The 26,033-nt window shown below is 36.2% G+C and overlaps 1 protein-coding gene across 2 annotated transcripts in view; it reads left to right on the forward strand.

Moving 5' to 3' along the window:
• Positions 1–26,033, forward strand: part of tctn (tectonic) — a 367,511-nt gene that overhangs the window by 97,410 nt on the left and 244,068 nt on the right. For both annotated transcript variants that reach the window (XM_090400596.1, XM_090400595.1), the window contains exon 9: positions 12,067–13,186. In XM_090400596.1, the coding sequence (XP_090256722.1) occupies positions 12,067–13,186 (1,120 nt within the window). The remainder of the gene's footprint in view (positions 1–12,066; positions 13,187–26,033) is intronic.

Below are 26,033 nucleotides of genomic sequence, written 5' to 3' on the forward strand. Positions count from 1 at the left end.
ATTATGAAACTCAAAGCTGGAGGAAGTTTTAAATTACTGTGATGAAATGAATTAATTGAAACTGAAACTATGATATGCATACATATATTTTATGTACAATTATATTTTCAGTTGAATAAAAATATGTAACTTCTCAATTTTTTAAAATAATTTTGGGTGCTTATAGAAGTAAAGTATGTTATGCACTTTTTTGTTGTTGAGAATCATCTCCCCCTTCCTGATACACACATACCCAGGCTAACCGAATTTCTGCTGAGAAAACATGGCTCACACATTTGTTTCCTTGGCTTAGGAGGAACACTGGTCCTAACTAACTTTTGAAGATGCAGTGTGGAGAGGAAAATCTCCATCTTTAGGCAGTCATAGATAGCTGGCTCAAAGATATCAATGATTTTTAAATTGACATCCTTGGAGGACAGCATTAGACAGTGTTCATCATTTTGTAACCCCCTAACCTCAATACTCTATATTATTGTCTGAAACGGCATGAGTTCGACGATCAATTTTCATGAGTTATAGAATTAAAAACACAAATTTCTGGGTTTTTAATCCCATAAACCCTACTTGCCCATGCCAGAGATTGACTAACTCAGGGAACGTCTAGTCAGCAACTAAAATTGAACTTAATGGTCTTTTTGGAGAGAATCTAGTGCTATGAATGCAAACATCTTAATAGAATTAATAAAAGAGAGAAATTAGTCGGAACACTAAATTAGCTGTATACAAGATGGTGTTTAAACCAGTTTTAACTTATGGATCTGAGAGCTGGGTCAGAAGTAAAACACTTGACCAAAGACTAGAGACCGCAGATATGAGAGTCCTGAGAAAGATTATAGGTGTGAACAGATGGCATCAGTGGCAATATCATATTAAAAACGAAGATATTAGGAAAGAACGTGACATGTCAGCATCCAGGAATGCATTAGCAGAGCTAATCTCAGGTGGTATGGTCACTTAAACAGAATGGGCAAAGAAAGATTAGCAAAACAAGTGTTCTCTGCCAGGTTGGCAGCAAAACGACCCAGAGGAAGACCAAGATATAGGTGGATTGATATAGTACAAAGTGCCTTAGAGATAGAAATATAAGATCTGATAATGTTGGAGTCTTGACAAGTAACAGACTGATTTGGAGGAAAATTGTAGATAGGAAGTTAGTAATGGTGTAATTTTTTTCATGTACTATCATATCCTGTACACCCCTTGAAGGTACATGGCAGGAATTTGATAATGATGATGACAGGTTCCCCATTCAAAGCACAGTTGACATTTTCAACCATTCTACCCATTTTCATTGTCTTTGTCTTTTTATTGCTGACCTTCATTCCATATCTCTTACAAAAAATTCATGAGTGACCTTAAAAAAAAAAAGGTCACTTTCTCATGTAGCTCAAACAAAAAAAACTCTTAAAAATCACTATTACATCTCTTAAATTCACCTAAAACACTGTGCTGAACCTCAGCTCTGCATAGTGACAGCTCAAATCCACTATGTATGAAGCATCAGCTCCACTTGGCAGCAGACAAAGTCTGCTGCTCACTGAAAAGACCTACTGCCTACCCAGAGAATGGGACAAGCTCTCAAGGGCAGCCTCAGATGAACATTATAAAATGTCATCCATGGGATTGTGATCCAGACACAAGAAAATGCCAGAGTTGAATCAATGTAGATGTCATATATTTTCCATATACAAGTAGTAAAATGGTGTATCAACATATTATTAAATTATTCTGATTATTAATACTCTGGATCAGAGAAAGACATAGGATATTTTTTCACTTGATTATAAAAGTATATTATACTTGACAAGAAATTATAGTTTTGTTTTTATTCTAACCCAGGTATACTCAAACAAGTATGGTATAATATACTTTATAACCAAGTGAAAAAAAACAACCTGCTGCTTTCTCTTATCCAGAGTATTTTAATAATATGGTGAGACACCATTTTACTACTTGTAGGTTTATGAAAAATATATGACTTCTACATTGATTCAACCTTGGTTATTTTTCTGGGTCTGGCTCCATTGATGACATTTAATAATGTTTATCTTTGGTCTTGCTTGCTTCCTGGGGAGTAGAGTCGGTGATGGGTTTTTGCCTGTCACAGAGTACAGCCACTGCTAAGTTTAGTAATGATCCTTTATGGTCATTCCTTCAGATTTAGAGTGATATGGTAGATCATTCATAGCTGTTAAAGTGTAGGAGGGGTACCCCCTACACTTTAACAGCATCTCAGTAAAGGGCAAAACTGGTCTGGATAGTGACTCTTCCCATAATGCATAGCAATGTACAATTCGAAAAGGAAGTGTGCATTGCATTGTGGCATACTAAGGCAATTGATGCAAAGTCAGTAATTGCTATATAAAAGTAGACTAGTTGTGAAGATGATTCACATGCCCACTTTATTTGCATACACTTGAGTTAGAATTAAAACAAGAATATGATTTCTTGTCAAGTATGATGCACTTTATAACAAATGAAAAACATCCTACTGGCTATGAATTGATGCTTTATTGACATATAGGAGAAAATTGTTTTAAGTTCTTAGTCTAAAGATATTAGTCAACTTTTGGCATAAAATAATTCACAATACAGTCTTGAAATCATAATTCATCCATGTCTACTATTCTTAAAAAACACTAGGGTTCTGTTCATCCTTTATATGTTATGAAGGATGAATAGCAGTTTCTTCAAAGTTGAACATTTCGGAAGGTAAATAACTTTGGACAAGCTCATCAGTACTTATCATAAAGTTGTTAACTGTAGTTTTACTTTTGATATAGATAAATGTTGTTGAAAGTTTTTCTGCTTGATTATACTATAAATTAAAGATATCCAACTGTAAGCAAACAAAGTTTGCACCTGAAGTATTTTCAGGACTGGGGCAACTCATGGTAAAGGTTGTATGAATTCACATCACTTGCCGTCATACTGTTGGATTCTGATTAAGGAGAAATTTAAATTATTAATATTCCTTACAGAATTCAACTTAATCCACCATACCAAAGGCTATACTTGTAAAATTATTTAATATTAATCCCATGATTGTAAATTATTATTCATGTAATTGCCTTGAGTTTATTTATTAAATCTTATTAATTAATCTAAAATATGTGTTAGCAATGATAGAACCTTGTAATGAAATATTATTCTGTTTATTTTGATTATTCCTAATTTAATATTATGAGGAATTGTATATATAAGTTTAATATGCCTTATATGAGTTATAATATTTACATTTTTATTTATCACTACCAGTATGTAAAAGTATAATGTTATGCAATATTTCTGTTTTTATTTTATTTTGTTTGTTACTATGGAGACGGACTAGAAATAGCTAGCGCGTGCATGGATCGCGAGATTGGTATTCAACTGCAGAGAAGGAATTGACATAAGAGAGCATGAGAAACAATTTTTGGCGGGAAAAAGAAGGGAGGTATATAAGCTGAGAGCGGAGAAAACAGAGGCGCTTCTCTGTTTCAGGACCGACCATGCTGGGGATACGAGAGCATTGGGTATAGCACTGACAGACTAGGAGAATACTGAGAGGCAGCAAAGTGAATAGAGCGGATTGCTGAGTCTAGAACTTTAGTGCTGTGATTGGACTATTTGAGGACCGGGAAAGTAATAGGCAACTGAGTATAATTCTAGAAGTTAAAGAATTACTATGTGTTCCATTAATTTCACGGAACTTTAACAGAGAGAGCTGAATTGGCCGAATAGTGTTAAAGAAGGAATGAGCATTTTCCTTTATCCAAGTACGTCTATACACGTGAAGTGCGACCATTAATAGTTCAGTTATCATTGAGAAGATTTATTCTAAATAGTGTTGCCATAGTGTGGAAGTAAATATAGTTATAAAGTGTGCCCATAGTGAAATTGATGAGCAAAGGATTTATCCGGTAAGAACTGTCCAATTTTATGTTACTTCAGTGCAGAGATATATGTGTAATTCCTCCCGTCATTCCCCACATTAACTATAACGTTTTTTTGCTGAAATCAGTCGGAGCATGAAGTAGGAAAGAGTATACTCGTAAAGCAGTTGTTGCCACCATTAATGTATTGAGACTTTGACTGACTGTGTGATAATAGTAAAATTTGTTACTAAAAGATTTTGTGATATTGATCTCTATTAAAAGTTATTTTAATATTGTGAAAGTTACAAGTCTGATAGCAGAATGCCCATAGACTGAATCTGTAAGATGTTGTGACCAGTTAAGCTATCATCATCATCATCAAATTCCTGCCATGTACCCACAAGGGGTGTACAGGATATGATAGTACTACATGAAAAAATTATATCATTACTAACTTCCTATCTACAATTTTCCTCCAAATCAGTCTGTTACTTGTCAAGAGTCCAACATTATCAGATCTTATATTTCTATCGTCTAAGGCACTTTGTACCATATCAATCCACCTATATCTTGGTCTTCCTCTGGGTCGTTTTCCTGCCAACCTGGCAGAGAACACTTGTTTTGCTAATCTTTCCTCGCCCATTCTGTTTAAATGACCATACCACCTGAGATTAGCTCTGCTAACGCATTCCTGGATGCGGACAATGTCAAGGTCTTTCCTAATATCCTCATTTTTAATATGATATTGCCATTGATGCCATCTGTTCACGCCTCTAATGTTTCTCAGGACTCTCATATCTGCGGTCTCTAGTCTTTGGTCAAGTGTTTTACTTCTGACCCAGCTCTCAGATCCATAAGTTAAAACTGGTTTGAACACTGTCTTGTATACAGCTAATTTAGTGTTCCGACTAATTTCTCTCTTATTCCATATGAATTTATTCAATTGACTTCCCACCATACCAGCTTTGCTGATTCTGTTGTCTATTTCCATATTTAATTTACCATCTTCAGTAAAAATCGTGCCTAAGTAGCTGAAATGTTTTACTTGTTCCACAGGTTCTCCATTCACAACACAGTTGACATTTTCAATGATTCTGCCTATTTTCATTGTCTTTGTCTTTTTATTGCTGACCTTCATACAGCAGCTATTCAATTTAGTCAGAGAATCTTGCAGACTTGTAGCGGATTTATTTAGAAGTATAACATCGTCCGCATAAAGCAAAGAGCTGACATTAACATCTCCAATTTTGATATCATGTTTAATACCATTTTCCTTCATAATGTGATCCATATAGATAATGAATAACAGAGGGGTAATGTACATCCTTGTCTCACACCAGATTTAACATTAAACCATCTTCCTGTACTTCCTTCAATTCTAACTGCTGACTTACAACTCAAATAAAGACTAAGTATTGCTTCATATAATGCCCCATTGACACCATATAACTGCTGCGTATTGAATAGCTTCTCTCTTGGCACCTTATCATATGCCTTTTCCAAATCGACAAAACTTAAATACAGATCTTTGTTATATTCCCATGCTTTCTCGACTATTTGTCGTAAAGTGAAGATCTGATCATGACAGCCTCTGTTTGGCCTGAATCCAGCTTGTTCTTCACGAAGCTTTTCTTCCACAATTCTTCTCAACCGTTTCTCAAGTATACTTGCATAGATTTTGCCAGGAACACTAGTAGGGAAATACCTCTGTAATTCTCACATTCAGTTTTATTTCCCTTTTTATATATGGGTACTATGAGAGCTCTACTCCAATCATCGGGAATTCGTCCCTCTGTCCAGGCTTTCTGAACTATGCAGTGCAGCCACTGTAAGACTCTTATACCACCATACTTCAGCATTTCTGGTCAAATATCATCTACTCCATCTGCCTTTCCACATTTCAACCCTTTGATGGCTTTTTCTACTTCAAGTATGGATATGTATTCCTGCCTGCATTCCTGGTCAGTGTTTTTTACCACTGTGCTGTCATCACTGCTTGCTTCATTTAGCAGTTTTTCAAAGTAATTACTCCATACTTCAAGGATATCTTTTATTCCAGTTTTCATGTCACCTGTATCATCTCTAACTCCTTTTACAGCACTCTTTCCTCCATTCCTAAGCTTCTTCAACAACCTCCAGAATATTTTGCCACCTTCTTGATATTTATTTTCTATATTCTTGACAAAGTCCTGCCATGACTTTTGTTTAGCTAGTTTTACACTGTGTTTAGTATTATTGCATTTGTTTCTATATTCTCTAAGAGCACAAGCTGACTTATTTGACAGGAACTTTTGATATGCTTTCTTCTTTTCCTTCACTGCCACTTTAACTTCCTGTGTCCACCAGGGAGTTCTGATTTTTCTATCCTTGCAGACAACCTCACCACATGCCTCTCTGGCTGAATCAATCAGTGTTTTCTTGAAGGCTTGCCACCGAATCTCCAAGGTTTGGTTCCTGTTCTCAAACTCTTTCATTTTTTCTTCAATAATCTTTGTGTATTTTAGTCTACAGTTCACATTTGAGAGTGATCACTTCCAATTTCAAATCCTCTGTACACTCTGGTGTCCTTCACCAGGGAGAAAACATCACTATCAACAATAAAATATTCAATGAGACTTTTCTTATTCCTAGCCTCTTCTCTCCATGTGAATTTGTGCACATTTTTATGTTGGAACATGGTGTTAGTAATAACCAGTCCATGTCCTGAGCAGAAATCCAACAGATATTTGCCATTATTATTAGCTTTGCTCTTTTCTCCAAATTTTCCCAAAATATTTTTGTATGTCTCACAATCATTTCCTACTCCGCTATTTAGATCCCCAACAAGGACCAACTTTTCATTTTTCATTGTGTCAGTTGCTTTTTCTAATGCATCAAAAAATTCCTCCACTTCTACCTTAGTAGAACCTTCTGTGGGACCATAGGCACAAATAAGTCTCATTGTCCAGTTCCCCATTCTCATATTTGGCCACATTACTCTACTTGAGACTGCCTGCCATTCAAGAAGATTAGCCTCGTATTTTGTGTTGAATACTATGGCTACTCCTTCTTTTCCTTGATTGTCATTGCCTGAATATAACATTTTGTATTTATTGCTCAGAAAGATCTCACCAGTTTTGGTCTTTTTTGTTTCAGTCACCCCTATTATGTCGATCTTGTACTTATCTAATTCCTCAGCTAGCTCCATTTCTTTGCCATTCAGGCTTCTTACGTTGATAGTACCGATCTTTAACTCTGGTGATGTTGAGTTGGGGTTTGTTTTCAGATTTGTTCCAGTAGCTGACTTTTCGCTGTTCGCCCTGGTTCCCTGGCGAAAACAACGGGGGCCTTGTTTAACCGGGCGACGCCCCAGCCGGCATGAAATTTTGTCATGTTGTACCATCATTTTTTTTATTTTGGTTTAACCAATAAGAATACAATTTGGTCGACTAAATCCCAAATTGCCAGCCCATCCTCTTTCGTTCAGTATCCAAGTAGATATCCAACAGGGTGCACCACGAGAAGGTGAGGAATTGGACATTAGGTCAGAAGCCCTGGTCGGTTCTCCGCATTCCTTTAAAGGCTATGTGGAGGTCTCCTCTCAGTTATACAGCTTCGACCCTTAAGCATCCCAGTTAAGCTAAGACATTTATATTATCTTGTTTTCAGAATTGAGTTTATATGTATAATATATAACCCTGAATTAAATGTTTTGCTTTGATGATTTTAAAATTGTGTTTGCCTGAATCTCTTTTACTGCACCATTCATGAAATTATCGGACCTAGTAGGAGCTTTAAAGATAAGAGATAAACTCGGTCTACATAAGAAATAATGTTGATATAAAATTAGTTGATGCTTGGTTTCACTACATTCCATTAGACTAAATTAGATATAGAGTGGCGCAGTCTAAAAATATAAATTTCTCTATATTTAAATTAGTAATCAACCAGACTTATTACTTGTTTAAGAACAGAGTTAAAACAAAGATGGCGGATCAAAAACAAGGAAGTACGATCCAACAATACCACCTTTACCATGGGTTGCCCCAGTCCAGAAAATACTTCAGGTGCAAACTTTGTTTGGTTACACTTCTATAAAGGATTAAACCAAGTATATAATTTCTTGGTATCTTAATATATAGATAAATGCCTGAACTATCCATAATGTACTTTGAATTCAAAGTTGCAACTTGCATTTTTTTTTTTTTTTTCACATCAGAAAATATTATTATTATTATTATCTGAGCCCTCCAGGGAGTCAAGGACTCATTGAGGGAGGCTATAAATCACCCAAACCAGCTGTCCTTAAATTCATTGACACTAGATGTTCTCACTACTCCTAAAGGCAAGCTATTCCATTTACTCACTGCTCTGTGAGAGAAAAACATAGCTCTTACCTCTTCTTGACTGTGAACAAACTTAACTTCCATGGATGCCCCCATGTTCTCTCTCTCTCCATCTTCCATATAACGAAAATTTTCATCGGATGATATCCTATAACACCCATTCAAAAGTGTATAGACTTCTATTACATCACCCCTCTTTCTCCTGTTAACCAGGGTCTGTAATCCACATACAATCTGTCCTCATTATCTAAATCCCATAATCCAAATATAATCTTTGTAACTCTTCTTTGCACGCTTTCCACAGCTTCTTTATCCCCTTGGAATCTGGGAGACCAAATCTGTTCACAATAATCCAGGTCATGTACAATGCCTACCTGTGGCATGTTTATTCTCTTATTGCAAATCATTTCTACTTGTTCACAAATTACTGTTTTTCACATCTATCTGCAGGCCACTTTAACCATTTATTTTCAAGAAGCAGTAAAACTTGCTCCCATAACTTTACCACTTTTACAGAACTTTCTGCATGCTTTGCCAGTCCTTATTAATGATAATGTGTTTAATAGTTGACCATGACATGTCTGTCTATACTTTCTGAGTGCAGCCTCTTGTCCAAGAGAGAGAGAGAGTCATACACACCATGGAATGTTTTAGTGCACTTTTTTTTTTTTGGTGCTTCCTGCATGATATAGCTTATTATGTTGTATTAGATCATACCTAAAAATAAAGATTTGTTTTTTTTTTTTCTCTGACTAATGAGAGAAAAAAGAGATCTCTTACTGATCTAGAAATACACAAAAAGTGGCTCAAAATGTGAATGTGAAAAAATATGTTGAGTGCACATTTCTGTTTTAATATTTATTTTATGACATGACATCTGGTGGATTTAGTGATTTACACTCAGAGACATACTTGTCACTAACATCATCAAATTCCTGATCTGTAACTTCAGGGAGTGTACAGGATATTATGATAGTACTACATGAAAAAGTTACATCATTGCTAACTTCCAATTAACAATTATCCTCCAAATTAACTTATGTATCAGGACTCCAACATTATCAGGTATTGTACTGTACTGGATTTACTATATTTCTGCCTTTTGAAGCACTTTTTATTGTATCAATCCACCTATATATAGGTCTTCCTCTGGGTTATTTTCCTGCCAACCTGGCAAAAAATACTTGCTTTGTTAATCTTAACTCTCTCATTATGTTTAAGTGACCATACCATTGAGATTAGCTCTGCTAACACATTCTTGAATGCTAACAAGGTAAATTCTTTCTGAATATCTTCATTTTCTCTACAATACTGCTATTAATGACATCTGTTCATTCCACTAATCTTTCTCAGAACTATCATATCTGTGGTCTCTAGTCTTTGATCAAGTGTTTGATTTCTAACCCAGCTCTCAGATCCATAAATTTAAATTGGTTTGAATGCTTTCTTATAGTCAGCTAATTTAGTGCTTTGGCTAATTTCTTTCTTTTTCCATATAAATTTATTCAGCTGACTTTCTACCAGTTTTACTAATTCTGTTATCTCTTTCCATATTCCTGATTTGTAACCTCAGAGAGTGTACAGGATATTATGATTAGCACTACACGAAAAAGTTACATCATTGATCACTTCCAATTAACAACTATCCTCCAAATTAACTTATGTGTCAGGACTACAACATTATCAGGTATTGTACTAGATTTACTATAGTACAAGTATATTTGAGGATCGGCTGAGGGAGTGTGGACTGCAGAGTTTGGTGGATAGAAGGAGAGGTGATATGATTGAGACTTTTAAACGGTTGAGAGGTGGTTACAGGGTTGACACTGGGGAGTTCTTTCGCTTGGTTGAACAGCAGGAAGGGGTCATGACAAGGGGCCATCCCTGGAAGTTACGAAAGGAAACTGTGAGAAAGAGGGTGAGGAGTGGTTTCTTTGCATGGAGGATGGTTGAACCATGGAATGCATTGCCTGATCGAGTGGTGAGAGCGAGAACAGTCAGTACGTTTAAGGAGTGACATGATAGACTTTGTGTTTCCTAGGCGGGACCTCCCTCGATGAGTCTTGATAGACATGTTTCTTAGAAAGAACCTCCCACAATGAGTCTTTTGACTCCATGAAGGCCTGAATAATAATAATATTTAATCTGCCATTTCCACTTAAATTTGTCCCTAAATAGCAGAAATGTTTTACTTGTTCTATAGGTTCACCATTCAGGATATAGGTGATGTTTTGAGTGTTTCTGCCTATTTTCATTGTCTTTGTCATTTTATTGCTAATTTTCATACCAAATTTATTACAACAGTTATTCAATTTAGTTAGGGAATCTTGCAGACTTATACTGGATTTATTCAGAAGTATAACATCATGTGCACAAAGTAAAGTGCTAAGATTAACATTGCCAATTTTGAAATCAGATTTAATGCCACATTCCTTCATAATGTGATTCATATAGATAATGAATAACAGTGGAGATAATGTGCACTCTTGTCGCACACCTGATTTTATCAAACCATCTTCCTGTCACTTCCTTCAATTCTAACTGCTCACTTACAGCTTAAATAGAGACTATATATTACTTGATATGTACCATATAACTGTGGCATTTGAAGAGTTTTCCTCTTGGTGCCTTGTCATATGCCTTTTCCAGGTCAACAAAACACAAATACAAATCTTTATTATATTCTCAGTATTTCTCAACTATTTTTCTTAAAGTGAAAGTCTGATCCTGACGACCTCTATTTGGCTGAATACAGCTTGCTCTTCACCAAGCTTCCCTTCCTCAATTTTTCTTAGCTGTTTCTCAAGTATAATTGTAGAAATTTTACCAGGAATACTCAGTAGGAAATACTTCTATAATTCTCACATTCAGTTTCATTTCCCTTTTTATACAAGGGTACTATGAGAATTCTGCTCCATCTGTAATTTGACCCTCTGACCAGACCTTCTGAATTATGCATTGCAGTTACTGTAAAACTTTAATACCTTCATATTTGAACATTTCTGTTTGAATTTCATTTACTCCAGCTGCATATCGATATTGTGGGTTTTGATGGCTTTTTCTACTTTAGGTATAGATATGCATTCCTGTTTGGAGTTTTCTACTCCTGTTTTGACACTACTTGTTTCATGTAGCAGTCTTTCAACATAATTACTCCAGACATTAGAGCCTCTGTAGCTCAGTCAGTAGAGATGAAGCGATTTGATTGGAAAGATCTGGGAGTAGAAAAAGTAGAAATCAATTCCCATCCATGACGTGAGGAACTTTGTCTGGTCTCTTTCGACTAAAGGTAAGTTTGCCAGTCTCATATGGAGGTAGAGAGTTTTTCATCCTTTACCTCCAATCCAGAAACTCGGATTTTTCAGAAACTCAGAACAGGCAAACCGGCACATGAGCAACACAGATCTACAGTCATCAAGTACATATTTAATCCCTCTCTGGGAGGGCTCGATCAGTCCTAAGGGACGGATGAAGAATGGGGAACCCCATATGAATGAATAAATAAATAAACTCCAGACATTTATAATATCTTTATCTTCAGTTTTCATGTCATTTTATCATCTCTGATTCCTTTTACAGTACTTTTTTCTTTATTTCTGAGCTGTTTCTATAGCCTCCAGAATATTTTGCCATGTTTGTTCAGTATCTGGGCAGATATCTAACAGGGTGCACCACAAGAAGGTGAGGAGTGGACATTAGGTCAGAAGCCCTGGTCAGTTCTTTGCATTCCTTAAAAGGCTGGGTGGAGGTCTCCTCCCAGTTATACAGCTTTGATCCTTAATATTGTTTTTTAATAGTGTACGCTATTAATTTTATTGTCATTTAAAATAGAAAGTTTTTAATGTCATTTAAAATCTTTTATCATTTTTAATTTTTATTAATAGGATTGTAAAAGCAGCTCAAGAGGATTTAACTGTACACAGGATTTGTATGGAATCAAAACTAGGAAATTTCTGGAGTGGAGATGTGATTTTTCTGTCCTTCAATCTTCAGTGGATTTTCATTCGTTTCTCTGCTTACATTCGGATAATAGCCCATATCTGGGTAGTTACTATCGTGATATGAAAATAATAAGTGATTTGTCTTCATTAAATGTTTTGACTCGTAATCATAAAAGTGCAGATAGCTATGACTTCCTTCCATCATTTGATTTTAAAAATTCTGCATATAAAAAGACTGCATTTTATTATTATGGAGAAGAGTTAAAGGTTACTAGAAATGATATTGAAGATAGATTGCAAGTAGATTCTTTTTATTTACCATTTGGTCTGTATAATGGATATTGCACTTCAATGGAAGGTATTCGTTACTTGGTTTCATGGAATTCACACTGCAGCATCAATATTCATGAATATTGCACATCATCGGATCTAAGTGATTCTTTAGCGAGTGCATCGAATTTTGTACTGAGTGATGATATGCAAAGTGGATTTCCTCGTCTTTTGAAGTTTCCTTCTTCACGAGATGCTGTTATTGTAAACTTAACATTTTTATGTGAGGAAAATCTATTTTTCTATCTTAAGCGAAATGATTTTAATGCCACTGAAAATTTCTTTCAAACTTCCATTCGAAAAGATAAAAAAACAAAACATCATTGTTTTACTAAAAGTGATAATAAAACATTTGTGGTACCTCTTCCATATTTTGATGGTGATACATGTTATAATATTGTACTAGAAGTGAAATATGATATATTTTGGAAAGGAAGGCAAGTTGTTTATGTTAATATTACTATGGTCATTGGAAATATTTCTCTTATTGGAGATAATACAGTTTTAACTCAGCACTTTGCAGTGGACTTTCATTATTATACACTTTTGAATACTTCCAAAGAGAACTCCACAATCTATTTAAGATCAGGAAACCCAGGATATGAAATAGGTTCTGTTCTACTAAGTGGTATATTAGTTGAAGGCTTTGAAAATTTTACAGTCTGTGACAATAGTAGTTGTTATGAGAATAACACTGTGGATTTTGGACCTTATTTAAAGCTTTGGAAATCAGGTATGTTTTCTTTTTCATTGATTAACATTTAGATTGAAAAGCATTGCTTGATTTATGGACCAGCGATTGATTTAGAGTAGATTTGCTAACAACATTCTTAATAAAAAAAAGAATTCCATAAGCTGACAGTTTAATTTGAAAATTTTATACCTCTGATTTATTAACATGTTTCTATAAGTGATTGTATGGTTAATAGATAGTATTACACTATTTAATAGTATGCATTCGTGATTGAACTCTGGTCAAAGTAGGACTGTAAGTCTTTGTAAAATAGAGAGAGAGAGAGAGAGAAGTTGTGAAAAAATTATATTTTTTGTACATAACTTCATAAGCAAAGCATATCTTGAAATACAGACATGCCTTGCTTAATGAAATCTCAAAGTTATGAAATTAAGAAACTACTGGCTCTTCCAGAATCTCCTAAACCATACATATCAACAAAGATCATCTATTTGTTATTTTTTCTTACTTTGTACTTGTGACATGTAATCAAACTTTGTATCTAGTACAAATGTTTTACTCAGAAGACCAGATACAATAATCTAACCAAAGAAATGAAGCAGAGAACTGCTTCTTGGGAGAAGACCTCAAGTAGGTTGTAATATGAATTGCTTAAGTGATAAACAACATTCACAGTATACTTAAAAGGATTATTGCTGAAGAAAAGATAAAAGGGATTTGAGAGCAGCAAGTATTATCTGGTATTCTGACAGACATGAAAACAATTTGGGTGAGATTGTTAGTAATAATAAATGCATCAGTTTTGTTACCTGCAGAAACACTAGGTTGGGAAAAGAAATACTAGTTTAATTTGTAAACATTAAAATATCCAAGGAAAGCTACTTCACTGTCAGGAAAGTTGGATTAGAAAAAATTAAGATATAAAGAAAGGAAATCAAAGTGCAGAATAGTTGGTGGTATTAAGAAAGATGGGGATAAAAATGAGAACTTGTAGACTAAGGCAAAGAAAATTTTAGACCAAGACCAAAAAGAGGGAATTAAGTTTAATACACTCTGAGATTAGGTATTTGTGCAAATGTATGCACAAATTACACCTTTAAGACTAAAAAAAGAAAACTACATAATTGGAAAAGTGAGATAAATGGTAATTGAAGAAACTGAAAGTTGGTTCTGTTAGGAAGTATAGGTGTTTAGTATATTGGAGATGGAATTGGATATCACAAGATTTGAACTTATGGAAGTCTTTTGGGAGGTTTGTGCTTTTCTGCATGTAATCAGTTTCTCTTTATTAGATTTTCATGGTTGTAAACTAAGTTGAAAGCAGAAGGTATGTGGAATATACAGTAAAGGATTCTTTGCTAAGCTGCACATATGAAGACTTTCAGCCAACTCTTCGTTTACCTACTGGAGCTTTTCAGCTGATAGCTATGAACATCCTGCTTCAACCACTGCCTATGTTGACTACCCCCCTTAGTGGTTCCTCTATAGCCTGATGATTTAATGTATTTTCTGTTGGGGATATATCCAAAGCTTCTGACATGCCTGCAAACATTAAGGCCTAGGCAGAGGATTTGTTTGCTGCAGACCAACCAGATCTCATCAAAGTCACAAAGTGCATCTATATTGTGATGACTTGATTATGAATTCTGTCAGTTTAATTACCAAACATTAGCTTGCTTATGCACTGCAAATCATGCATTCTATATTGGATATACCAAGAAGGGTATTTAGTCTCCTTTTTTTTTTTAGCTGTGATTTGCTTATCCCACAGTTCTTATTGGAAAGTATGAAGAGGGACCACCAGATGTTGATAGTCCTTTCCCTCTACTACTTTTTGTGATTTTTTTTATCACTTTGCATTTAATTCTAAATAATATTAGTATTCTGTAATGTAATTTTTATGTTTATGAAATTTCAGTTGTGGATCCTCAAGGATATCCTTCTATTCCCCCCCCTCACATTGATCTTATTTGACATGTGGTCGTGGTCAGTAGAAAGACACCATGTTTTGATTGACCTAGGTCCATATCTTAGGACTTCCCAATAAATTTCAGTATTGGGACATAAGAAATATTTATAAGGGCTTTTTTTAGCTGGCAGTGGCAGGGTATTTGTCTCCACAGAACAGAAAAATGACCAGAGAATACATATAATTAATGAATCCCACCAGACATATAGGAACATTTTGGGAAAATTGGGAGAAAAGGGCAAAGCTAATAATAATAGTAAGTGTTTACTGGACTGTTGCTCAGGACACGGACTAGTCATTACTAACACCATGTTTCAACATAAAGATGTGGAAAGAGCACACAAAAAATAAGAAAAGCCTCATTGAACAAGCATGATATCTTCATGCTTGTTTACGATACAAGAATGTACAGAGGATTTGAAATTGGAAGTAACCATTACTTAGTACTAAGCAGGATAAAAATTAATATCACATTGAAAAGAACAGTACGTAAGAGTTTTTTAAAAAAATTGTGCAGCTTTTAAAAGTAAATTGTAGACTCGACTATACTATACAAACATTATTGAAGAAAAAATGAAACAAATTGAAAACAAGAACCAAACTTTGGAGTTTCAGTGGCAAACTCTGAAGAAGACATTGATTCAGCTAAGGTGGTGAAGTTGTGTGCAAGGATAGAAAAATAAGAACACCATGGTGGACACAAGAAGTTAAAGAAGCAGTCCTGGAAAAGAAGAAAGCATACCAAAAGTTCCTAGCAAATAAGTCTGCAGATGCCCTAAAACAATACAGAGAAAAATGTATGAGAGCTAAGCTGTGTATAAAAATAGTTCAACAAAAGTCATGGGAAGATTTTGGTAAGAATAGAAAGTAAATATCAGGAAGGTGGCAAAATGGAAGCTATATAAAAGGAATCAAAGATGATAATGGTGACATGAAAACTGAAGATAAGGATATCCTAGATATCTGGAGTAATTACTCTGAAAGATTATTAAATGAATCAAGCAGTGACAGAACCACACTAGAAAATTTTCAAGAAGAATGCAAAGAGGAGCACATATCAATACTTGAGGTAAAAAAAAATCTGTCAAAAGCTTGAAATGTGGAAAGGCAGCTGGAGTAGATGATATTCGACCAGAAATGCTTAAGTTTGGAGGTCTAAAAGTTTTGCACTGGCTACACTACATAATTCAGAAGATCAAATTCCCAGTGATTGAAGTAAAGCTCTCATAGTACCCATCTATAAAAATGGGAATAAAACTGAATGTGAGGATCACAGAGTAATTTCTCTACTAGGTGTTCCAGGTAAGATTTATGCAAGCATACTTGAAAAGAGGTTGAGAAAGATCGTGGAAGAAAACTTGGAGAAAAACAAACTGGGTTCTGGCCAAATAGAGGTTGTAAAGATCAGATTTTCACTTTAAGACAAATAGTTGAGAAATTGTGGGAATATGACAAGGATCTGTACTTAAGTTTTGTAGATCTGGAAAAGGCATATGACAAGGTGCCCAGAGTAAAACTTTTCAAAACACTACATTTATATGGGGTGAAATGAAACATTATACAGAGCAATACATTGTATATATTTAAGCTATCAGTCAGTCAGTATTTAGAAGGAAATACAGGTAGATGGTTTGTAAAATCAGGGATAAGACAAGGATGCACCACATTATCTCTACTCTTATTCATCATTTATATGAATCACATTATGAAAGAAAGTGGCATTAGGCCTGATATTAGAACTGGAAATGTCAAACTTTGCTCTTTGCTTTATGCAGATGATGTTGTCCTAACCACATCTAGTGCAAGCTTGGATTCTCTAACTAAATTGAATAAAGCTGTAAGAAATTTGGCATGGAAATCAGCAATAAAAAGACCAAAACTATGAAAATAGGCAGGTGCATACAAAACTTCAGCTGCATTCTGAATGGAGATCCTATAGAACAAGTAAAATATTTCAGTTATTTAGGCACAGTTTTTAGTGAAGATGGCAGGTTAAATCTGGAAATAGACAACAGAATTAGCAAAGCTGGTATGGTGAGTAGCCAGCTGAATTAATTTATATGGAATAAAAGAGAAATTAGCAAAAAGCCCAAACTAGCAGTATAAAAGACAGTGTTGAAACCAGTTTTAAGTAATGGATCTGAGAGTTGTTTTAGAAATAAAGCACTTGATCAAAGACTGGAGACCAAAGGTATGAGAGTTTTGAGAAAAATTTGGGGAGTGAACTGATGGCATAAATGGCAGAATCATTAAAAATGAAGATATTAGAAAGGAACTTGACATTATTAGCATTAAGAATGTGTCAGCAGAGCTAATCTAAGATGGTATGGCCACTTAAATAAAATAAGTGAAGAAAAGTTAGCAAAACAGGTGTTTAATGTACCAAGATGGCAGGAAAGAGCCCTAGCAGAAGACCAAGGTCCAGGTGAATTAATTCGGTAAGAAGTGTCTTAGAAGCACGAATATTACAATATTGGAGTGCTCACAAGTAACAGATTGATTTGGAGGAAAATTGTTGATAGGAGATTAATAATAATGTAAACTTAATCATGTAATGTTGTCATAGTAACCTGAACACCTTTATGGGGACACGTATCAAGATACTGATGATGATAATGAGTATTTTGGCTCCACAGACTTAGTAACTTTGGAGAGTAAACAATACTGACCATGTTATGTGTTTCCTGGGAAGTTCATTGTACTGCTGTAAGATTTACAGATGTGGCTCGTTAGAACTCTGAGGTCAGAAGGGTGTCAAATTGATTTTTGTGCAATGATAAAGACTTGCCCGTATATACGTGCTTATAATCTTCTGATTTCTCCTCTGCCTTCTTTTGTTGTATACCGTAAGCTACAGAACATTGTTATTGGTGTGATGATTTTTCACTTTTGTCTGAAGTGCTGTCCTTTGCATTTAATCATTGGCTATTGAAAAAGTGACAGATATATTCAAAATCTTGCCAATTTTCTCAGGATATAATCAGATGGTACACTGTACATATACCTGTACAGAGAGCTTATTTTCTAAAAAAATAGGTGCCAGTACTCATTCTTTGCTTGCAGAAAAAATTTAAAATTAAAGAGATATAAAAAGGAAACTGAAAAAGAAAAAATATTTATTGATATTTTTACTTGATAGTGTGATGATGTTTCTGGAATAAAAATAGCAAATTATAAATATATATAACAGAGCTTATTAAGCATACATTCATTGTACAAGTAAAAATAAGTAAAATATATATGATGCTCAAATGGGTAAAAAGGCTTATGTGTTGGTAGATCATACTTAGCTTATTTAACGGTTTTAATTCACAACATAAGAACAATAAAAAAAAATAATATTTATTTAATTTATTTGCTGATGCTTCGCTGGTGTTATACTCCAGCATCTTCAGAGTGCAAAAACAGTTTGTCACAGTATGCAAACAGCAAAAAATAGTTAACAGTGGGACCAGTTTAAAAATTGTAATGTAAAACATAAGGAATTAAAAGTCCTAATTGGTGCCATCTATTGTTGGATAAAGAGAGAGTTAACAAGTATTGATTTGATCTTAAAATGAATGTCTCCCAGATTTTTGGTAAATTGATATAGCCATACTTATTGAAATCTGGGGAATGTTTTGAAGCTGTTGCTGATTCCAAAAACAGTCTCTCTGACTTATAATGACTTCTGTGTAACAATTTTTTTTTTTTGTTTTTCATTTGCTCTTGTGTGAAAGGGCAAGGTCTGCTAGTCCTGACTTGCCATGACATTTGGCACCATCATTATGGAAAGTTGGGACTTGCAGACAGATACCCTATCACACAGAATCAAATCAACAGTTTCCTTTTTTGGTGAATTTTATTTCTAGGTATGTCATGTGGATGTAGTTGGAAGATTAAGCAAAAGTCGGGGAAGAAGAATTACCCTGATGTGCCCTTCAAAAACAGGCAGGAGGCAATAATCCTATGGAATTTGGGATGTTTTCCTGGGAATCTTTTAGAGTCATGAAACCCATAGATTGTACTATGAATATTACAAAATACCCATCTATCTATTCTGGCTGATTAGGTACCCCCTTCCAACAATATATCCCACCAAGCATTAAATTCTGCATCCCATCTTTGTTTCCCAAATTTTAAAACTTTACATTTCTCAACAGTAAACTAGCATCCCCACTTACATGCCCATCCACTCAATCTATTCAAGTCTTCTTTACAAGAGGACTTGAAGAGATTGAATAGGCAGCATCTGGTCTACTCCTCATAGTTTTTGTCCAAACTTTGTATCATCTACAAACAATTAAATATCCCTCTTCAAGTCTTCCCCAATATCATTAATATACAGGTTAAACAGTAATGGTCCTAAAACAGACTCCCGAGACACACCACTAGTGACTTTCCTCTTCCAGGATATTGCTCCTCCATGTTATTAGTTAGCATGTTAGATGTTTGTTTAAAATTCAAAGTTACAAAATGTTTTATACTATTAATTAATTATTACAGAATTAATTTTTAAGAAGTAAGTATCAATAAAGTTCTAGTGATAGTTGCTCAATATGTCTGCATTAAATACACAATTCTACACTTCATAATGATGATTGTGTTTCTATTTTTTGCTGGTCATTTCATTTTGAATGAAGCCTGCAGTATCCAAAATTATCTGATACTGTGCATTGATCTAGAGATATGTGGTAAGGAATTTTGCAGGTATGATAGTAACAGAACTTGGCTTGCAGATGCAGTTGAATTACAAAGGTTTATCATCAGAGGGCAGATAAATCAGTGCCTTAATGTGACAGGCACTGATGTTAGCTTTGAGATACACAAACTGGAAGTGCTTGGGATATTGCAAAATCTCAGTGTAAATTCTGCCATAGGAATTAGAGGGGGTATTGGTGTGTATGCTGCGTGAATGCACATTGGAATTGGCCTTAATTTAGAGCAGGGGTTGGCAAAGTGGTCGAAGTGACTATCCAAGGGGTCGATAAATGTCTGCAGGTCAAAACGGGGTCAATAAACACCTAAAATTTTGAAAGTTTATTTTTCACTTGGTTAGAATATAATAAATTTAGTTTAATCCTTTATCCAAGTGTGAGCAAACAAAGTTTATGCCTGAAAGTATCTTCAGGACTGGGGTGAGGTGGTACAACACTAGTGCGACTCCTTGCAAAGGTGGAGCAAGCTACCAACACTCCTAACTCAGTATCTCCCATAATGCAAAACACATCTCCTTGCAGATATGTCTAGTGGGAGCCAGGTCCAAGTGGAGATACCAAGGCAGAAGCATTAGCAAGGTCATCTTCTCCTATAGGAGCTGCCAAATGGTGTGCCACCTTTTTAATAAATTACTCTGAATTTAGAGAAAGATGTTGAAAGTTTATTTTTCACTTGGTTAGATTATAATAAATTTAGTTTAATCCTTTATCCAAGTGTGAACAAACAAAGTTTGTGCCTGAAAGTATCTTCAGGACTGGGGTGAGGTGGTACAACACCAGGACGACTCCTTGCAAAGGTGGAGCAAGCTACAACACTCCTAACTCAGTATCTCCCATAATGCAAAACGCATCTCCTTGCAGATATGTCTAATGTTATGCATTAAGGGAAGGGCCACTACCCTTCCCTTTTACCACCTCACCCCAGTCCTGAAGATACTTTCAGGCGCAAACTTTGTTCGCTCACACTTGGATAAAGGATTAAACTAAATTTATTATAAACACATAAAATTATTTTGAGTAACACCTAGTAAACATGCAATGCCAACAAGGGAGAAGTGCATGTTCTCCCTGATGAAGACATCTAGAACAGAGACAATCAGGGCTAGTGTGCATTTATCGCCCATAGCCATCAGGGTGGGGTTCAGTGATCTGATAACTTTGAATTTTCTGTGTAATTTTTTAAAAGTTATAGTGCCCATTTTTAATGTTCTTTATAAATTTCTTTAAGTATTTTCTTTAAATATTTCTTATTGAGAATCAGTAATGAAGTAAAAGGATGAAGGAATTATTATTTTTAAATTAAGAAATTTATTATTCATAACATTTATTCATTTATTTAACATGATGGGGGTCATTGAGGGATCAAGGATTCCATGAAGGGGTCAATGGTCTAAAAAGTTTGCCCTGCCTTAGACTAAGCTTTTTTAAGTCTTATTCGATTTGGGAAATGAAAAGATGTTAACTGATTTATTTTTTTTATTTATTTATTAATTTTAATACTGTTAATGCCTCATTTCTTATATTTGGCATGCAAAATAGTTTACTTTAATAGCATGGGATTTAATTTGGCCAGACATGAAGTAACTACTTATTTATTTTCCTTTGCGGGCATAGCTCAATGGACTAGAGCAGTGGACCGGAAATCCAAAGACGCTGGTTCGACTCTAGCTGGCTGCCCTGCAAAATATTTGAGTGAATAATTAATGTTAAATTTGTGCTCCCGCATTTTACCATAACTGCAAGTGTTTTTTGTACAAAATAAGTAACAAACGGAAAAGTAACAGAAGGTACTAAGCAGCTGACTACCAGTACAACTCGTAAGTACCCATAGTCCATTAAATCTGCTATATTTTACAACTAAAAAACAGCCATGTGAAAGCGCTATGCCTGCCATCCGAAATAAAGATGGCGGCAACAAAAGCCACCAACAGAAGACTACCTCGAGTCCCATCAGCATAGCGTCGCCGATCACCAACAAACCGAATGACATTACGAAGTGCCGCAGCTGTGAAACCAAAGTCAAAGAAGGTAAAAAAGTATATTGTGCAATTTCTGCTGCAACTGGATACATATTTCTTGTGCAAAAATAAATGAATTGGCGCACAAGCTTTTCACCGATCTAAACCAGCTATTACTTCTGTACGATGTGCCTCCCTTCCATAAAGCAGATACTAAACCTAGGCAAAAGAGTCACAAACCTCGAGCAGCAGCTTAATATCGTGATCGATACCTTCTCCAAAATCGGAAAGTTGAAAAAAATGCTCGAGATGCTCGACGATCAGAACCCGACTGCAAGTGCGCCCGGGCCTGCTAACGAACTTCGTGGACTAATCACATCAATGGTACACGAGTTGCTCGAGGCCGAAAATAGTAAACTCAACGCTGTTATCCTGAACTCTCTGACAGAAAATGATAAATCCCTAAAAGAAGACATCGGCAAACTTAAAGAATAATGCAATTTCGATCCCAGAGACATTGTCAAATGCCATCGTATCGGACCCATAAAAGAAAGGATGGAACGAACTATCCACGTCTCGTGAAAGTGACCCGCGACTCACCAATAAACACAACCAAATTTATAACAGCGATAAACAACAAGCTAAAGGACACTTGCCCCCAGTCGCTCTTACGTGTTCGACCTGATTTTACCTTTGCCCAGAGAGAACAAAGATGCCAGCTCCGAAAACAACTAGAAGAAAAACACCAAAATGGAGACAACAGTTGGGTAATAGACTACAAACAATCCAAACTAGTTCAAAAACCAAGTGATGCCAGTAGCCACCAAGAACACCAGCATGCAGGCACTGTGGCCTCAACTCTAACTTGAACAGCATCCAATACCACCTGCAGCCCATCAATTCCCACCTACTCTTTTTAACCGAAACTGAAATCTCACCTCTCCCAGCATTATTCATCTCAACCTTCCTAACTATACACTATTTAACTCCTTTCGATTCAAGGGTGGCATCTGTGCCTATATCCACTCTGACATACCCTGCCAGAGGACAACTAGCTTGGAATTGCCCAACTTCGACCTTCTTTGGCTGAAGATATTCCTCTCCTTAAAAGTTGATTTACTCCAGTCCCACTCCCCAAACAGCGAAATCATCCTCCTTGGTGATTTCAATGTCCATAACACCAATTGGCTTTCCTCTTCCAGTCATACAGATCCTGCAGGCAGAGATGCTGAAACATTTGCAGTCACTAATGATCTCACGCAAATTGTTCAAAAACCGACCAGAATACCAGATAACCCAAACCACTTCCCAAATACCCTAGATCTCTTCCTTACTAATGACCCCTCCAAATATGCAGTGAATGTAGTAAGTCCCCCTGGGTAATTCTGACCACAATTTAGTGCTCATCTCCTCCCCCATGCAACAGCGCCTACACAGTTACTCTCACACAAGAGTAGTTTGGCATTATAATAGTGCCAAATGGGACAGTATCCGAGACTACTATGCTTCATTCCCATGGTTAGACTATTGTTTCCGGTCTTCGGTCCAGACATATGCACTGAACGCATCTCCAAAGTGATCCTCGCTGGCATGAAGGCATATTCCCCACACTAAGATCTGCCATCCCTTAACTAAACCCTGGTTCTCCGAAAGATGTGCCAACGCTGTACAAATGAAAAATCAGGCATACCACAACTGGCTGAAATCAAGAACCCCATCCTCATTCAATGCCTACACTGAAGCCTGAAACAAATGCAAGAAAACTATCAATACCTCTAAAACAGATTTTGAACAGGCAAAAAGAAGCTTGCAGCCTGTCCAAATGGTAGCCGTGCCTTTTGGTCCCTTGCCAAGGCAATTGGCTGTAACGTTTGCCCTACACTATTCCCACCTCTATGATACCCTGATGGCTCATTTGCAACATCACCCATAGAAAAAGCTAACCTCCTGGCATCACACTTTGCCTCCAATGCACATGTAACTGTCAATGGCAAATGCCCTCCAGTCATTCCAACTGCCCAACATACAATGCCCCCTATATCCTTTTGCCAAAAAGACATCAGACACAAAAAAGTCTCCTGGTCCAGATGGAATTCCTTCAATTATCCTGAAGGTTTGTGCATCTGAACTGACTCCTATCCTGTGTCACCTGTACATAGGGGTGTAGTCAAGCCAGGACGATGCCCTGGTACTTTTTTAAAACTATCAATAGTTTTAAATTCATAATAAATTATAAGAATTATAATAATGAGAATTGTAATGCATTTCCAGCATTCAGTCAAAAAATAGCAGCTTGCTGCTCATGTCATTTTCGTTTCAGAAAACAAGGCAATCTCACTACCACATGGCCGTCACAATAATAATAATAATATCGCACATCGTGCTCTGGATTTTTGTTTCCGCAGTAGAGTCCTGGCACTATTCCTTTTAGGACTACACCCCTGCCTGTACACACACTCTTACTCCACTGGTATACATATCTCCAAACCTGGAAACTCTATATTCAACCCATTCCTAAAAAGGGTGACAAATCACTGCCATCTAACTACCACCCTATCTCACTCACTTCAGTCTTATCTAAAGTGTAATGGAGAAAATCAACTCTCAACTCTCAACTCCTAATCTACCTTGAAGGTACCCGGCTATTAAGCGACTACCAGTACGGATTCCGCCAAAGCCGTTCAACAGGAGATCTACTCTCATACATCACCCATCACTGGACAAATGCTATGGAGAAATTCAGCGAATCCCAAGTAGTTTCACTTGATATCTCCAAAGCCTTTGACCGAGTTTGACACAAAGGCTTACTAAGCAAACTCTCATCATTTGGACTGCCTCAGGACTTCTGCAGATGGATTGCCAGCTTCCTGTCTGGACGCACACTGTGTGATGGTAGACGGCTCCCTATCCTCTCACCGTCCAACCAATGCCGGAGTCCCTCAAGGCTCAGTTCTCTCACCGACCCTCTTCCTTCTATAGATCAATGACCTACTTCAGTTGACCTCTAACCCAATACACAGTTTTGCAGATGACAGCACACTACATTCCTCCCTTTCATTCGACAAACCCTACCCTACACAACTCATTTCAACCCACAGAACATCAACCACCACTGCCCTTAATTCCGACTTCCAAGCCATCCTCTGATGGGGCTCAGTCAATCTTGTCAAATTCAATGCTAGTAGAACCCAGTTCTGTCTTATTTCTCACAAAAAAAAACCATTTTCCCACAGCATTATTTTCGATAACACTCAAATTCACAGACAAGAAAAAATTTGTCTTCTCGGAATTACCTTGACATCAAGCTTTTCCTGGCATAAACACATCACCACCATTGCATCCTCAGCTTCCAAAAAAATAGGTTTTCTCTTTCGCTGAAGATGCTACTTCACCTCTAAACAGCTATTAACACTATACAAGTCACGAATCTGCCCAGCTCGAATACTGCTGGCATCTGGAGTGGGGCTCCAAGAAGCTCCCTCAAAATGCTTGTCTCAATACAGAGGTGAGCAATTAGACTAATAAATGACCCATCCTACACCAACTCACTTCCCGCACTTTCACATAGACGCTTGGTCTCTGCAATCTGTATATTCTATAAATACTTTCACAGGAAAGGTTCATCTGAAACAGCATCAATAATTCCCCCACCCTGTACTAAGCTCATTGGAACACGTACAGCTGCCGCCCAACATCCTTTTACAGTACACCTTGAAACCCACAGAACAAGTTTCTTCTCCTCATTCATCCCTGCTACTGCAGTACTGTGGAACAGTCTTCTCCCTGACATATTTCCCAAGGAATACAATATATACAGGCATTCAAATTAAATGTAAACAAGATTCTCCTTTCACAACCCATCACCCATATATGGTACTAACGTACTATAGGTTGACCAGCTAACCTGTATATGGGCCAACATAAAAAAAAAAAAGAGATTGTAGAACTTATTACAGTTCTATGTGTGGGCTTTCATAAATAAACAAGTTTGGAAATGAACTGAGACAAGGACAATTTAGAAAGTATATTACTGGAAATGCATGGCCGTTGGAAATGAAAAGAAGTTTTGTATTCGAATCTAGTCGCAGACTAGAGAAACGGATTTTTCATCCCATAAACTCAAGAAAACGACCATACTAGCCACACCATTTCAGACAATAATATACCATGTTAGGGACTATGAGATGGTGGCACCTGTCTGCCTCTTTTCATCTGATGTTATAATTAGTGATAGTCTTAGACCAGTTGTATCTGATTGGCTA

The sequence above is a fragment of the Typopeltis vanoorti genome, chromosome 11 (genome assembly GCF_054136105.1).
Source record: "Typopeltis vanoorti isolate ZY-2024b chromosome 11, IOZ_Tvanoo_1.0, whole genome shotgun sequence".
In the NCBI taxonomy this organism is placed as follows: domain Eukaryota; kingdom Metazoa; phylum Arthropoda; class Arachnida; order Uropygi; family Thelyphonidae; genus Typopeltis; species Typopeltis vanoorti.